Consider the following 15,739-nt stretch of genomic DNA (forward strand, 5'->3'; position numbering starts at 1 on the left):
TGCACACTACTAAGACCACTGTAATCAATCAACACTCAAGTGTGTTCGTTTACTGTTGCTTTTCTTGAATCTTGTAATTATATTGAAAATGTGAGATATGAGCCTTTTATATTGTCCTATTTTGAAGTTCATTTATTGGCATTACTGATTTAAGTAAAACAAACAATACACATTTTAATTCCATGTTTACATGCTTTGAGTTTTAATACACCTTTACCTATTCATTTAAAATATATTGAATACAATTTTGTTTTACTCAAGTAAATTCATTTTTCAGGTACAGACGCCATTGATATTCTATGCGGTCGAGTGATTCCTGTTAAACTGGGTATCATTGGTGTTGTTAACAGGTCGCAACAGGACATTAATGACAAAAAGGTACTTTTTACTTATCTTTATTAATACAAAATTAAATGCAGCTTGCAAAAGGTCAAGTAATTTTGTAAAACATTGAAGAATTCCCCTTTAATGTTTTAAAAATACCTCATTTTAAATCTAGTACAGTAGCTCTTGGTTTTCCCAGACCTGAACCATCCGTGAGTTTGTCTAGTGTCAAAAAATATCTAAATTATAACCAAAATTCGGGCTTACCCTCTATACTCCATTTGACCGTGCAGCAACTCCCCATAAGCCATGTATTTTGAATGGCAGTTTCAGCAACTTTAGTCGCTCTAATGTCAGCAGGGCTGCAAACTATCTGATGTTTTAAACATTTTTCTTTTTTTTAGCTTTTTCGTACGATTTTTACTACTATATTAGTTCAGATTTTTTACTATACCAGAGTCAACATCTAAATTAATTTAGGAAAAAAATCTATTTATAAAATGCTTTAAGGCCCAGAAATGAGTAGAATTTTATTTAGAGCTTCCACAAGGGCAGTAATGCCACCTGTATAACAATGAACATGATGTTTCCAGTAACGTTAGTAGCACGATTGCCATCCTTATGATCTGTACTGCACGGTGAACGTGAAATTGAGTATAGTATAGCTATTTTAAAATGGCCTACCAGTTTTACCCATACATGACTCAGTAGGCTATGTCCACTCTGTGTTCAACCCTCTCCTTCCATTTGTGATAGTTTCACTAGGCTCTGTTTTGTATTATTTCTTATTTTTTAGCATTCCTGTTGGTCTATGTTCTAGTCAATTAAAGATGCATTACGTGACGAAGCAGCCTTCCTACAACGCAAGTATCCGACACTGGCCAATCGCAATGGCACCCCTTACCTGGCCAAAACACTCAATCGTCTGCTAATGCATCATATACGGGACTGTCTGCCTGACCTCAAGGTAACATTCTTTTTATTTCTTTATCCATTCCCATTTGAAGGTGATTTCCTTTTATGTCTTTTACAACATATATCTTTCAACAATCAACACTATACAGGGTGTTTTTTTTAAGTGTGCCACCATTGGGATCTCAGTAACTAATGATTTTACAGCAAACATTAAATGGGGAACATTCCCTTGTTTTTAAAGAGGTTAAAAAATAATTAAATGAAATTTTTGTAAATGGCCGCCATTTTCCAATATGGCGGTCAACTTTTAAATTTCTTATGGAACACCCTATATTTTATTCATGTTTTCGGATAGAACATGCAATTTAAAAACTTTTTTATTCTTGACATTTTTTCGATAAACCCACTACTGGTTTAGGAGTTACAGCCTATGGAAAAATGACTTCAGGTATACATTTGACATCATGTAGCTCCTAAACAAGTAGGTTTATAGCGAAAATGTGAAGAGTAAATAAGTCTTAAAATTGCATCCACATTCCATAAAGACCATAAAATACACAGTTGTCCACTTTTCAAGTTTGCCACCATTTTGGAAAATGGCCGCCATTTTTGAAATAATAGAATTAATATTTTTAACAAATTTAAGGATCTTTTAACAAAAACACCCTGTATGTCTAGATGCAACCTAAATGAGTTAAAATATCCCTGCCACAGCAAACCTGCAGATTAGACAAATTTCAATTTGTCTGATTGAATGTTTACTAAAATATTCCCTTAAACAGTAAATGTTATTCCCCATTTAAATAACATTAGATTATAAGAGTACCTAGCTACTACGGGGAAAATAAAAAGTGTTTCTTCGACCAAATGTTAATAGTATGGGGTAAAATACATTAATTTGCCAAATTTGATCAAAATCCATCCATAAACAAGCAAACTACTGCAGTTTCCTTTTATAACATGTCTTTTATAATAACATGGGAATCTTAAAAGTACAGTTTTTTTTTTCTCTGTAACGTTTAATTTTACAACAACCCTTCAATATACAAAATTATTTGTTTTTTAAGCTCTACATGATGGTAGTATTGAAAATCAAGCTTTTTCATGTTTTAAGGGAAAAAATGAGAAAATAAAACTTGGAGGTTTGTCAATATCCTATTAGTGATTATTTCAGAATTCATTGTAAAATTCCAATCAAATTTCATGTATGGTTCCCGGTTTTTAGGTCGAACAATCTGTTTACATTTGGTTATGTTACACATCTCTCACCTTCCGGTTTTTTTCTCAATAAGGGGAAATTATCTGTGAACATGTAGTGATGGAGACATATAAATACACATGTTTAGTCAGATGATCATTTTAAAATCAATCTTAACAATCAAAACTACAAGGACTGACATTTTATGGGCTTTAAATTAGCTTGTTGAAGTGTTCTGTCAAAGTCTTATTCACTCATAACATCTTAAAAACTAAAAAGTAAAAAGATAAGAGTATTGTCTTGTCAAAAAATAAACTATAACTAATACATTTACAGAACTGAAAATTATTTTTGTTGACATCAAGTAAAAGTTATCATTTAAAAAAACAACTAATAAAATAATGATCCTAATAAAATAAATGAATTCCATCAGGTATTTGTTCATACATGAATTTAGTTTGTAAAATAATTGTCCATTTAGAAAACATCAGAATAAAAATCTTCTATTTTATAGTATACCTTTTCAATTAATAACTTGTGTATTTTTTTTTAAGAGTATGTTTTAGGATTGGTGGTGATTCCTATGGTAATTTCATTAAACATGTTGATTGCCATGTATTTTGATGTATGTTCAAACAGAGTGAGTCCATGCGTCGGGAATAGATGTAACTGTTTCTGGCAAATGGAATGATTATGTGAAAATTTAAACTTTTCAACACTGTATAGATTGTTATTTAGTGTAGCTTAATTATTTCAAAGATGTACAGGCTCGTAATGGTTAAAAATCTGCTCTTACCTAATCTTTTAAACAGAGGGTCTTCAACTTTTTTTCTTTGAAACTTTAACCATAGTCCGTACAATTGATTTTTGTGCGTTAAGAAGTTTTTTTTGTTTTGTAACTGAATCCCCAGATTACTATTCCATATCTAATTATAGATTCAATATAGATGTGATATACTAATTAATTTACAAACTTCAAAAGATGTTGCATCAATTACAGCACTTTTCCATAGCGAACAGGTAATAATCTTTTTGCTAAATATTGAATATGATCGCCCCGATTTAATTTTGAATCAATATGTATTCCCAATACTTTTTGTGTATCCACCTGCTTTAATGTATTAATATTAAATGAATTTAAGCCGTTTTCTCCCATAAATTGCATAATTTGTGTTTTTGAACTGTTCATCATTTTTAGAGAGCTATACCTCTAGTTCTTGTATTGTTTTTTGAACAAAGATTAAAGATTACTAAATTTTTGACATCGTGAGACGTGAAATTGCCCCTGAACTGGCTAGGAACTAATACCAAGGAATAATGAAATACCTTCAGTCTCCAGTTCAAAATAAGTCAATTATTGCAACCTAGGTACCTAGTACGTGGTTTTGCTATCATCAGGTGTTCCACCTAGGTTGCAAAATCGACTTATTTTGAACTGGAGACTGAAGGTATTTAAACTATTATATTTGCAAAGATTACTAATTAAGGTACGTTTGGTGTTTGTAATACCACATTTGTGTTATCTGCATACAAGAAGATTTCCTCTGATATAATTCTAATAATGATATAGTAGTCTATATAATTACTAAATATCAAGTATAGTGTTGGCCTCAGGATGGAACCTTGAGGAACATTGTACCTAATATTATTCCATCCGTACAAGAAGTTTTTTTTAATTACTGCACACTTTTTACAGTCAGCTTAACATATTAACCTATTTCTTTCATGTATGGACAAAAGGGGTCAAGTCAGTATACCTTTACCCTCTAAATATTTATTTATTCCTTCATTAAGTATTTTTGTTGGTCATGTCCTTTTAGGTCTTTTATCATATATGTTATGTGATAATGAACACTGTAAATTTAACGGTAAAATATTTATTTGAATAAATTTTGTTATAGACCAGAGTGAACGTGATGGTGTCTCAGTTTCAATCTCTTCTGAATTCCTATGGCGATGATGTGTCAGATAAAAGCCAGACATTGTTACAAATTATTACCAAGTTTGCATCTGCATATTGCTCAACCATTGAAGGGACTGCTAGAAACATAGAAACTACTGAATTGTAAGTCTATAGTAAATAATTGGGCTCTCAAAACAAAGTTACGCAAAAAGTAAAATTTTTTTAAAAATAAAAAGTTGTTTTTCATGTTTCTTTTAAATGTATATATTTTTTTCGACTGTAAGATGTGATGTATTCTAATGATAGTCACTTTGTGTAACATTTTTCATTTATTTCATAGGGTTAGACTAAGTCCTATGAAAGTTGGATTTCACTGCAGTAAATGGTCATATAACAAATAACTTTACCCAAAATCCATAAATTTGTGGATTATTTATACTATATGTGTACATCTATGAGAACTTAAAAAAATAATCTATAACCACTTATAGTACATTGTACAATTTTACCCGGGCAAAGTCGGGTTATGCTGCTAGTTAATTAAATAAATAACCATAGAGATATTATTGGCTAAGACAAGTTTAAGTCAACCATACATAACTAAGTTAGGAAGTATATTTTGCCCAAAGCTTAAAATGTTAAATAACAAAAACATAGAAATCCAGTTTTCAACTAGGTTTAACTATCCTTGCAATAAATTAAAACATGCAGTTGCATTTCAGATGTGGAGGTGCAAGGATTTGCTACATATTTCATGAAACATTTGGACGCACTTTGGATTCTATTCACCCTTTAGTAGGACTTACCAAAATGGATATCTTGACAGCTATTCGGAATGCTACTGGACCTAGACCTGCTCTTTTTGTCCCAGAGGTAAGGTTGTCTTTCGTCACCCCAATACTTTGTAACTTATCACGTTCAGATTTTTGTTATTGAATGAAAAAAAATGAGAACATTAACCTTAAATTCATTCTAGTTCAATTCTTTTATTTCTGACTAGGGGTTAGCGGTGCACCGAAAAAGTCAATAAGGTACGGTTCTGACCTAATTACCGCCATCGGTTCGGTCCAGCATTTAACTCGGTACAAATCTGGTTCGCCTATTAAAATAAATTACTTGGCAGTTGGTTTGGAGCACATAAAAGGTTTGTCAGATGTATAATTTATTACTTGGGTAATGATGTAATACAAACCCATTATTGTAGCAGTCCCTAATCCATTAATATTTTATCACAACAATAATTGTTGTACTCAAGGTCAAGTCAAATACTTCCAAGAACTCGTTGAGTTGTATCACTTTAATTCCTTTACGACTTCCATTATTTATCACTATAATAATTGTTATGAGATCCCAAACCTATTTTATCATGAAAATAATAGTTTTATAATGGCTTTTAAATTTCACCTCTAACTCAGTCAGTATTTTTGTGAACATCCAATTTGCCGCTAGCCGTTTCCTGCTCCATAAAACAATTTTTGGTTTCATATTAAGCTTATAACTAATCTACAGTCTTATTTTATAAGTTAAACTATTTTTAAGGATATTTTATCTTTCAATTGAGTTGGTTACAGGTGTCTTTTGAGCTGCTAGTGAAGAGGCAGATCCGTAGATTAGAGGAGCCATCGCTGCGTTGTGTAGAGCTAGTCCACGAGGAGATGCAGCGGATCATCCAACACTGCGGTACAGAGAGTCAGCAAGAAATGCTGCGATTCCCTAAACTGCATGAGAGAATTGTTGATGTTGTTACTCATCTGTTGAGAAGACGTCTACCTCCAACTAATTCTATGGTAGCCTGTCATTTACATTTAATGGAATTTTTGAACTATTGAATTTTTTACTATGGTGACAACTTTTAACCCTTCAATGTATTTTCACGTATTTAGTATGTCATAGCATTTTAAGGGGAAATCACTGCTTAAGTTATTTGTTGGACCTCACCTGTGAGTGCTAGTTCTGCAATCAGGCTATAGCGGCACTCGTCCTGTCCGGAAGTCAATGGCTGAATTGACTAACACATGGTGTCTACTCTCCGGGAAATTCGGGAAAACCGGGAAACCTTCAGGAATTTTATCTTACCTTGAAATATCCTAGAAAACTCCAGGAATTAAACCAAACCTCCGGTAATCCGGAACCCGGTCATCAGAAAACCGAAAGACTACTGCTGGTGTTGTCATGATCGTGGGAAACAATTATGGGTGTCGCCAAAATCGCAAAATATGCTCACGGGTATTGCCGCGACTGCGGGAGACGATTACTGGTGTTGCCAAAATCACAAAATATGCTCACGGCAGAGTGTCTAGTAGTCGGGAAAAACAGGAAAGTCAAGAATTTGTATTGAATTTAAAAATGGTCTTGAAAAGTCGGGATTTAGTTTTTATTTTAATATCAAAGTTGGGAATTTTCATGATTTTGCTGAGATCGCACTAGACGACGATCACGTTTCCGTGACCGCGGGAGACGATGATGATGTCTACACAGCCGCGAAAGATGTTCATGATTTTGCCGCGATTGCGTACCACTACGATGATGTTTCCGTGACCGCGGGAGTCAATGATGATGTCTGGGAAAATATAGCTGACATGTAGTTTGTCGTTATGAAAAGTGCTCCTACTTTAAATCCACTTTTTTAGCAAGTTTTGGACTGAATGGTATAACTAGTCAGTTTATATTGTTACTTTTTACACACTTAAATGTAATACACAAATAAGTTTTTATGTTACCTAAAAGTATAAAACCTTCTACTACATAAAAGTTTTTACTTACTAGACTCTGTTTGGAATAGTGATAGTTTTCTATAGATTGATGACAATAAAACAAAACTTTAAGTTCATTGGTTTTTAATGTAACACCATATAATTTTTTTCAAACTGCACTTCTTTCATTAGACTCTTTATTAAAGTGTTAAAATAACCAAAATAAGAAAAACTATTTAAGTTATAACTAGCACCACCACTGCTAACCACAGATATCACTACGCTCAGGTGGACAAGGATTTTCAGGAAATAGTTCTGACTTCTAACTGTGACGTCACCTTGCAGTTGTTTCATTCAACTTCACTGCCTGGAGTTTTGACCCCAAGTGATAAGAGATAGCTTTGCTGCTCTAATCTGTTGCTCAGAAAATATTATCCTTCTATTGGGAGTTTTGAATAATTTTCTCAAGAAAAAAACATTAGTTACCACCACGAATACTAGAAAAATACCGGTATGGATCATAAACATAAACAAATGACGTTTTTGGCCCGAATCCTATAGTAATAGCTTTAACATATGGTTTAGACAGTTCCATTTAAACAATGTTAAATAATGTTTACTTTCGGGTCAAAAACGTCATTTGTTTATATTTATGATCCCTACCGGGTCTTTTCTAGTATTCGTGGTTACTACAATAAAAGTTATCATTATTTATTATTGTTTAAATTTATTTTCTTCAAATAAATAAACAATTTAATTGATAAAATACAAGTTTTTCTAAAATAATTTACTATTCATAAGGATCCATTTAATTGATACGACAGTAATTTAATATTAGTTTGCTTTCACAGCCATTGAGTATTGATACTATGACATAACCTGTTGTTTTGTGTTAACATTCTATTTTTGTTCAACGCTTGGATTTGACCTAACCTAAAACGTGTTGTTTAGTGTTTGAAAGACTAATTATTTATATGCTTTATAATAACTGTAGGGAAAATATAATGTGTAACACAAGCGTAAAGTGCCTTTGCTGCACTCAAGAAACATTTCTCTCATGAGCAGCAAAGTGCCACTTTGCGCACTAGCTACACAAATAACTATTTACACACAAATAACTTATTTTGACACATTTTTTGTAGGTTGAAAATTTGGTTGCAGTCGAGTTGGCTTATATCAATACAAAGCATCCAGACTTTCACAAAGATGCTGCTTTGGTCCCCTCTCTTCTAAAGTCTGTGGAAGAGGAAGACTCAATCAGACAACAAACCAGAATCAACAAAAGACACACTATCAACTTGGCTAATGCTAACTCTATAGTCAATGATACTGAACAGGTAAACAACGTTGAAATGTTCTACTGTAATAAAATTAATAATAAATGTTTAGTGGGTTTAAAGTATATTTAGTGGGGTTCTTGAGTTAAAGTATATTACTCTGCAAGACTGTACAAACATAATAATAATATTAAGAACTGTGAGATAATAAAAGCTTATTGAAAGTACATATTAAGTAAACGAATACATATTACTGTATGATAACATTTCACATGCCGTATTACTGGAATGTCATCAATAATAAATACTTAAAATGCCCAAGAAAAGTGTTTTATTGTACCAAAACAATTATTATATTTTGACCCCAGGAATCACTACTTAGATTAGGTCCTAACTTTTTTCAACACCCTGTATAAGTCTTCTTTTATAATTGTCTCGTGACATTTTGTCCTTTTTTACCTCCCATAACATTCAAAGATCTTATCCTGAATCATAAATCACAATTCTTTATTTGCCATCGATCACAGTAAATGAAATAAATGTTGTTGAACAATAACCTACCCTAATATTTGAAGAAAAAAACATCTATAACAATCATAAACTCTTACAACACAACACTAACAATGACAGTAAGTTTTAGCCAATCCAAACTATAAATTAATCTAGTATCACAGAGCAATCTAAAAACTCAGTTAAACCATTTTCTTATTAAAAACATTGACCTGTGCGGTTGTAGTATAGGCCTATAAAGAAAGTTAAGAAAGAAAGTATAAATAAATCGTATACAATTAATTATGTGAGATGATCCAGTTTTGGCTAATCTGTGCGTTGAGATATCAAGTCTCATCTTCCCTCTAGTGTTCTTGTGTATCAGGGAGAAATAGTGATATACTGGGAATTATCGTCATAAATCATCTATTAAATCTAGATAATCTATTTAGTCTAGTAAATATTAACTGCTATTTTTAATTTCAGCAAAACCACGGTCATCACGGTCGATACAGTGACCCCATGGACCGTCCAAATTTACGAAACTTCATGCCCAATATCTTCCCTCGCAGTCAAGAGAATAATAGCAAGGATCCGTCCGCAGAGAACTCACCGTTATCTACACCTACACACCAACCCAACGACACAGACAGTAAAAGTGCGGTATTGAGTCCTCAGAAACCCATCAACTTGCTACCTGAAGTCCCAACTCAGACTAGTCGCAAGTTGTCTGAGAGGGAGCAAAGAGATTGTGACGTAATCGGTAAGAGACTAATTTTTTATAGGTAAGAAACAATCGCAGACACCCACAATGTTAACACTTCATTTGTGCTTGCGTTTGAGTTTGAGCTTCATATTTAGTTTAATCAAATCCTACCAATAAATATTGATGGTCCGACCAGTCAGACACGATAGAGGGGTCCTCCACCATTGGTTCAGTCATCCAGATCCTCCAGCACTTGGTTCAGTCACCTGTGGGCATTTGTTGAGACTCGCTGAGTGTTTTTTCATTGTGTCGTCACGCTAACATGGTGAAGTTTTGCTTTAAACTCAGAAAATCCACGTCTGATACACGTGTGCTGTCGTTAATCAGACCAATGGGGATGATGCTTTAAGCCGCACAAGATGTGAAGATCTGGATCCGAATTTTTCAAGATCCACATCCGGATTCGGTACCAACATTTTCTTGGATCTGCCCATCACTATGTTATATATAGTAGAAATGTGGAGGAGCTAATGTACCTAGGTCTATTGGTATTGGTTAGTCATTTCTAGGAATGTAAGTCATATTAAGGCCTGTTCACACCGGCGTAGCCAGAGTCTGCAGACGTATTTGGTGTATTAATACTTAAACTTCGCCCATGCACTGTTCACAGTTCACACCGCAGATACGTCTGACGGCTACGTAGCCGGTGTACCGGTGTTTAATAAGTCTAATAAATATATGTTTAGCCAGTTCCGGATTTTTGTGACACCCGGTAGACAACGGAAATTCTGTACTTTTAAACCGGGAAAACTGAGAAAAATGTATGAATTTGGTTTATAGATTATGCTGACAACCCTGACCAGAAGTTTTGGATTTTGACAGGCATCTGACCATCGCCCACATCAGTAAGAAGACCGGCCTTTTAGTGGGAATCGTCCCACTATCGTAATGAAGAATTCATTGATGAAAATCGTTTGCACAAACCTGGTGCCGAAAGTCCTGAGTGAGGAAAAAATACTCTCAAGGGTAGAAAATTTTAAAAGAAATCCTTGACTGTGTCCAGGAAGGTAAACATTTTCTGGGCAACTTCATTACCGACGATAAAATCTGGGTGATAAGTATGACCCGGAAACAAAATGTTCAAGTTGAGGGCAAGGGTCTCTGATGCGGATTTTCCATGTTTAAAGCAAAACTTCACAGCCTTGCTCGACAGTATGCTCCATGTTGGTGCGACGACACAATAAAAAAACACTGCACAAAAATCGACCTCCCTATCTCAACGAATGCATGCAGACGACTGAACCAAAGTGCTCCTGAATGATGGAGGATCACTCTATCGAGCCCGACCGGTCAAACCCCCTTCACCGCTCTGTTGAGGCTACAGTACAATGAACCAGTCGCAATACTTAATGAATGCACCCTGTATTTCCTTCTTTATCATTAAATCATTAACAATTTTAGGCTCATCACAAAAATACGCAATACATCCATAGAGCTGTCATAAAAGTATTTTTTACAAGGGCTATCCAAATGTAACAGATGTTTGGAATAAACCATATACAAAATGAAAAAAACCCAAATTTTATCATACATTTTTAAGCTAAACCCTTAGGCTATTTTTATACATAATCACCATTCAATTAATCGTAATGTACTGTACAAGCTTTTCATTGCCCTCCTTGTAGAAATCTGCCGCTGCGAGGTCGTGAACTCCGGCATGGGGTTCAGCGTCAGTGTCAAAGCGTTGTGTAGTGAGCCACATCTTCATCACTAGGAAAAGATAGTCGCTCGGCACCAAATGCGGTTCACTCATTATTCCTTGGCCATACACATCACAAATGTGGCGATAAATTTCAATCGGTTTGTAATTTTTCGCTAACAAAAGCCTTATCACAACACACACTTCACAACTGGCGGGATTTTCAAACATAGCGCTCATTTCAAAACTCTACTGTATAAAAGGCACAGAAGACATGATGCTCCAGCTACCACAACTGGTTGCGTACTGAGTGTAGGAACATTCTGATGCCAAGATAATGGTTCTAACCCTACCCACTGCCGCGCCAGGCCAAAACGTCTGTCCCTTTCTGAATAGCCCTCATATTTTATTTTCCAGTTCAAATGTGGCATTTACAATCAACATTCACTCACCTCAGTAAAATAGTGTCACTACTGAACCATGCGAATCATTTTATATTTTTATTTTACTTTTTGTTGTGAAATAAGAATTCTAATACCCTTTTTTGCTTTCAGAGCGCCTTATCAAGTCATACTTCTACATAGTTCGAAAATCAATCCAAGACAGTGTTCCCAAAGCTGTGATGCATTTTCTAGTGAATTATGTGAAAGACAACCTACAGTCAGAGCTAGTCACACATCTATACAAGTCTGACCAGGCAGATGAATTGCTCAACGAGTCTGAACATATTGCCCAGAGGAGGAAAGAGGCCGGTGATATGCTTAAGGTATTTTTCATACACATCAGCCACTGGTAAACAGTGGTTTTAATAGTTTATTAGTTTAGCTAAGTTTTGGTTCGTAAAAAGTTGTCTTGAGCTTAAAAACTACAAGTATTGTTTAAAAACTTGGAGCTAATTATCAAAGCGTGATTGTTACTCATTCCTAAATTACTATGGAATTTAAGTTACACAAGGCCTTTCGTCTTGCCATTGCATTGTCAAATCTTTTCCGTACGGTTATTTGTTATATTCTCTTGGAACTCGGATAAGAAGGCATGACGTCATTGCTGATATTCTGCTGGGTATAAATTGCATTGGATCAATCTTTTGAAGTAAAATCAAATTATTCTAATCCAAAACCTTAATTTAATCTGTTTCAGGCACTTCAGAAAGCCAATCTCATCATCAGTGAGATCAGGGAAACACACATGTGGTAGACGTTGACGTTCCACTGCTTCCTCCGTAGTACATACTCCAACTATATTATAAACTACTTGACAAAAGCTTTTTTTATTAAAACCAAAGTTAATCTAATAAGTTGACCCTTTGACTTGGAGAGTAGACATCCCATTCACATGACAACTCTGTGGCTAGTTTTAGAATGAAAATTAATGTTATTTAATTGAACCACTGACATAGTAACTGAATAACTTACTGATTTATTTGGAATACTAATTGTTTCAGCAATCCAAACTGAAAGACACAACAACTACAGCAACAAAACTAAGGGAGAAAAAATTAATTTTGGATTGTAGCACACTATGTGAGTGGTTCAACTATGTCCATGTGGTGGTATGACTACTTTAGAAGTCAAAGGTCAGCTCCACTAGGAAGGTGGCTTTATAGTGTGCAATAGATCCTGTGAAATATTTTGAAACATTACAGATTTAGTTAAATATTACCTAAATAAATTTAGATCTAATGTCTAGTGACCAAGATTGTTTGTTGTTCGGTTATAGAATACAGTTAGTGATTCAAGTTAAAATAGTTGACAAGTTTGTTCTTGGTTAGTGTATCACAGTTATCAATTTTTTTTAAAGTTAAAAATGAAGATTTGTTAATATACTTTTGCTTTATGTTGTACTTAGCATTATCAGTGTTGTTCTTGAACACTTTCGATTGTACATAAAATACAGAATTGTTAATTTTATGAACCTGTATTTGTTACATAAAATCACAGGTTCATAACCTCAGAACTATATTGAAGCAGCATGTAGCAATGTTATGGTTTGAATGTATTTTAATTTACCTTTCAAAGGTCAGTATTTATAATCTCAGATTTTTAAAATATTTATGTTGCAGTTCAACTATTTCTTTCATTTAATCCATAAAAAAAATTAATTGTTTGTCAGTCTTTAATATCATACATTTTGTCACAGTTTTGTGTCTAATTTACAGCATTTAAGAAGACTCGAAGACTGTATTTATTTTCCAGCAGAAAATGCTTTCTGGATATTTGCCATTTGACCAACATAGAGTTCCAGAAGCAACCTGCGTTCTTAGAGTATTGCATGTTTTATTCTTTACTCTTCTATTGTCCAGAGGACAACGTGCTGTAGTTAATTTGTGAAGATATTAAGCCTGCATAAATAAATGTGATATTTTGTTTGTTTTTAATTTTGTTTGAGTTTTACCTTATTCACAGAGTACTCCATTATGGCTAAAGTACAAAGAATGAGGAGCATTAGTTTTATTATACATTTAGAACTTTTTATGAATGTTGTAATGTAGTATTCAGTAGGACCTCGATATATCGAATCTGAAGGGGGTATGATAAAAAATTCAAGTTATCGAGTAGGATCAAGTTAATAAGGCGCTACACAAGAAATTCTAGATACCGAGGTCTTGGACTCTGACAGTGATGGTCACGGGCCTTCTCTAGCAAAATCAATCCTAATATATACTGATTCAACCATGTTAAAACACATTTAAACTCACCATTCTTACATCTTTTCTTATTGATTAACCCACCTTCAGCTTCATACTTTTCCCAGTTTTACAAAATCGATAATGTGTTAGGCGTGATTCCTAATTTGCTGACGATTTCACCTTCTTTTCTATATCACTTTCTTTTTCCGTTGTCTGTCAACACTTTAAACTTACGCTTAACTGAAGACATGATGTCCGATGACAAAATAATGTCAAAAGCTGGCAGACTTAACAGTATTAGTCATTGCTAAACAAAGAAGTTGGTTTTTCTTTCATGTCTCGACAGGTCTCAAAACACATCTGACGACTTCCTTCTGTTGTCAGTATTGAACAGTATTCAAAGTTAAAAAGTATTGAGTTCAAGTTCATAAAAATTGGTTAAATTGAGTCCTCAAGTTCTATTAAGTTTTTTTTTTCAATGTGCATGCAATAGAGAACATTTTTTTTTTTAACTGTAACAACCTCTTATATATTTTGTCAGCTTATAGTATCTAAAACATAACGTTTAAATGCTTACCATCTTTCCTTTAAAGAAGCACATATTTTTTCACTGCACAAGTTTTCAAATTTTAAGGCAATCCAGAAACAAATTTTAGTTTAAAGACATTTCAGCAATGAAGTTGACAGCTTTTGCACTCAACTAATTATAACATAACTACTTACAAAATAATAAATATTAAAACTGAAGACAGGAAGGAAACACTTATATTTGACTTCAGCAGACACTTTCCTGTTCTACTTGGACCTTATGACGTAAACTTCCACCACCACAACCCACGTTCATTGATGGAATCAAGGTACACCAGCAGACGTCTTATCACTTGCTGATAAACCCAATGCTTAGATTTGTCTCAGATACCAATATCTATACTATTGTCACCATTGAGAAATTATTAATGTTTCAATCCAATGATAAAACATTTGGCTGAAGAAATAAAAAATTAAAATCTATTTATTCATAAGAAGTTAAATACTTTGACTCTTTGATAACAACAAAAAACTTAGTCCATGTATTAAAACAAGGACTCGATCTAAATTTAAAGAAACATATGCACTAAAAAGAGTCCTATACCAGTTGCAAATGTACCTAACTAATAAAATAAAAGTATCACCGACAATGCTAAAAAAGACAGTGTAAAAAAGTTTTACAAAATTATATTTCCTTGTTGAACTGTAAGACTAATATAGGCTCCATTGTGGATGTAGCCTCCGGATTGCCAAATAATATTAAAAAGGTTTGAATACCTGCTATCAAGCAATCCATTTAATTGCAGTTGCAACTAGTTTCGACTCCTATGTGGAGTCATCATCAGGCGGTACAAGGACTTCTTCTTTCTTCATATGAGGAGCGTCATTTTTAACACGTAAAAATAAATAAACATTTACACACGACACAAAACACGTTACGGACACGAAACATTTACTGTCTATTGTCGTAACTGATCAGTAAATGTTTCGTCCGCCTGATGATGACTCCACATAGGAGTCGAAACTAGTTGCAACTGCAATTAAATGGATTGCTTGATAGCAGGTATTTAAACCTTTTTACTAATATAGGCATTTCATTGGAAAATAAAATTGTAACGGTGGGTATTTCTCTTCGAGAAAAATACCCACTGTTACTTTGGGTGACGTAGCTCAGGAATGAGATTCAGCACTTGCTTACAATACCCAACTTTATTAAAATCCAAAACAACACAAAGATAAACTAACAATCAAAAAGGTAGAGTAGACTGGAACTGTATAAATCATTTAGTTAGAAACTGAAACCCCAATTTGGAAAAGACTCTAAAACCGAGTTTTGAAAACCCTTAACATAGTTCAATTCAAAACATCTTTATTCATT

At 33.8% G+C, this 15,739-nt stretch overlaps 1 protein-coding gene across 1 annotated transcript in view; it reads left to right on the forward strand.

Moving 5' to 3' along the window:
• LOC128998378 (dynamin-1-like protein) overlaps positions 1-13,581 on the forward strand; it is a 29,663-nt gene extending 16,082 nt beyond the window's left edge. The window contains exons 5-13 of the mRNA XM_054424489.1: positions 278-378; positions 1,145-1,291; positions 4,339-4,502; positions 5,063-5,213; positions 5,912-6,127; positions 8,176-8,370; positions 9,286-9,562; positions 11,759-11,970; positions 12,345-13,581. Of these exons, the coding sequence (XP_054280464.1) occupies positions 278-378; positions 1,145-1,291; positions 4,339-4,502; positions 5,063-5,213; positions 5,912-6,127; positions 8,176-8,370; positions 9,286-9,562; positions 11,759-11,970; positions 12,345-12,401 (1,520 nt within the window). The 3' untranslated portion in view covers positions 12,402-13,581. The remainder of the gene's footprint in view (positions 1-277; positions 379-1,144; positions 1,292-4,338; positions 4,503-5,062; positions 5,214-5,911; positions 6,128-8,175; positions 8,371-9,285; positions 9,563-11,758; positions 11,971-12,344) is intronic.
• Positions 13,582-15,739: the final 2,158 nt, after the last annotated feature.

This window comes from Macrosteles quadrilineatus, unplaced genomic scaffold (assembly GCF_028750875.1).
Source record: "Macrosteles quadrilineatus isolate MER2022 unplaced genomic scaffold, UCM_ALF_1.0 Scaffold_7__1_contigs__length_78375512, whole genome shotgun sequence".
Lineage (NCBI taxonomy): Eukaryota > Metazoa > Arthropoda > Insecta > Hemiptera > Cicadellidae > Macrosteles > Macrosteles quadrilineatus.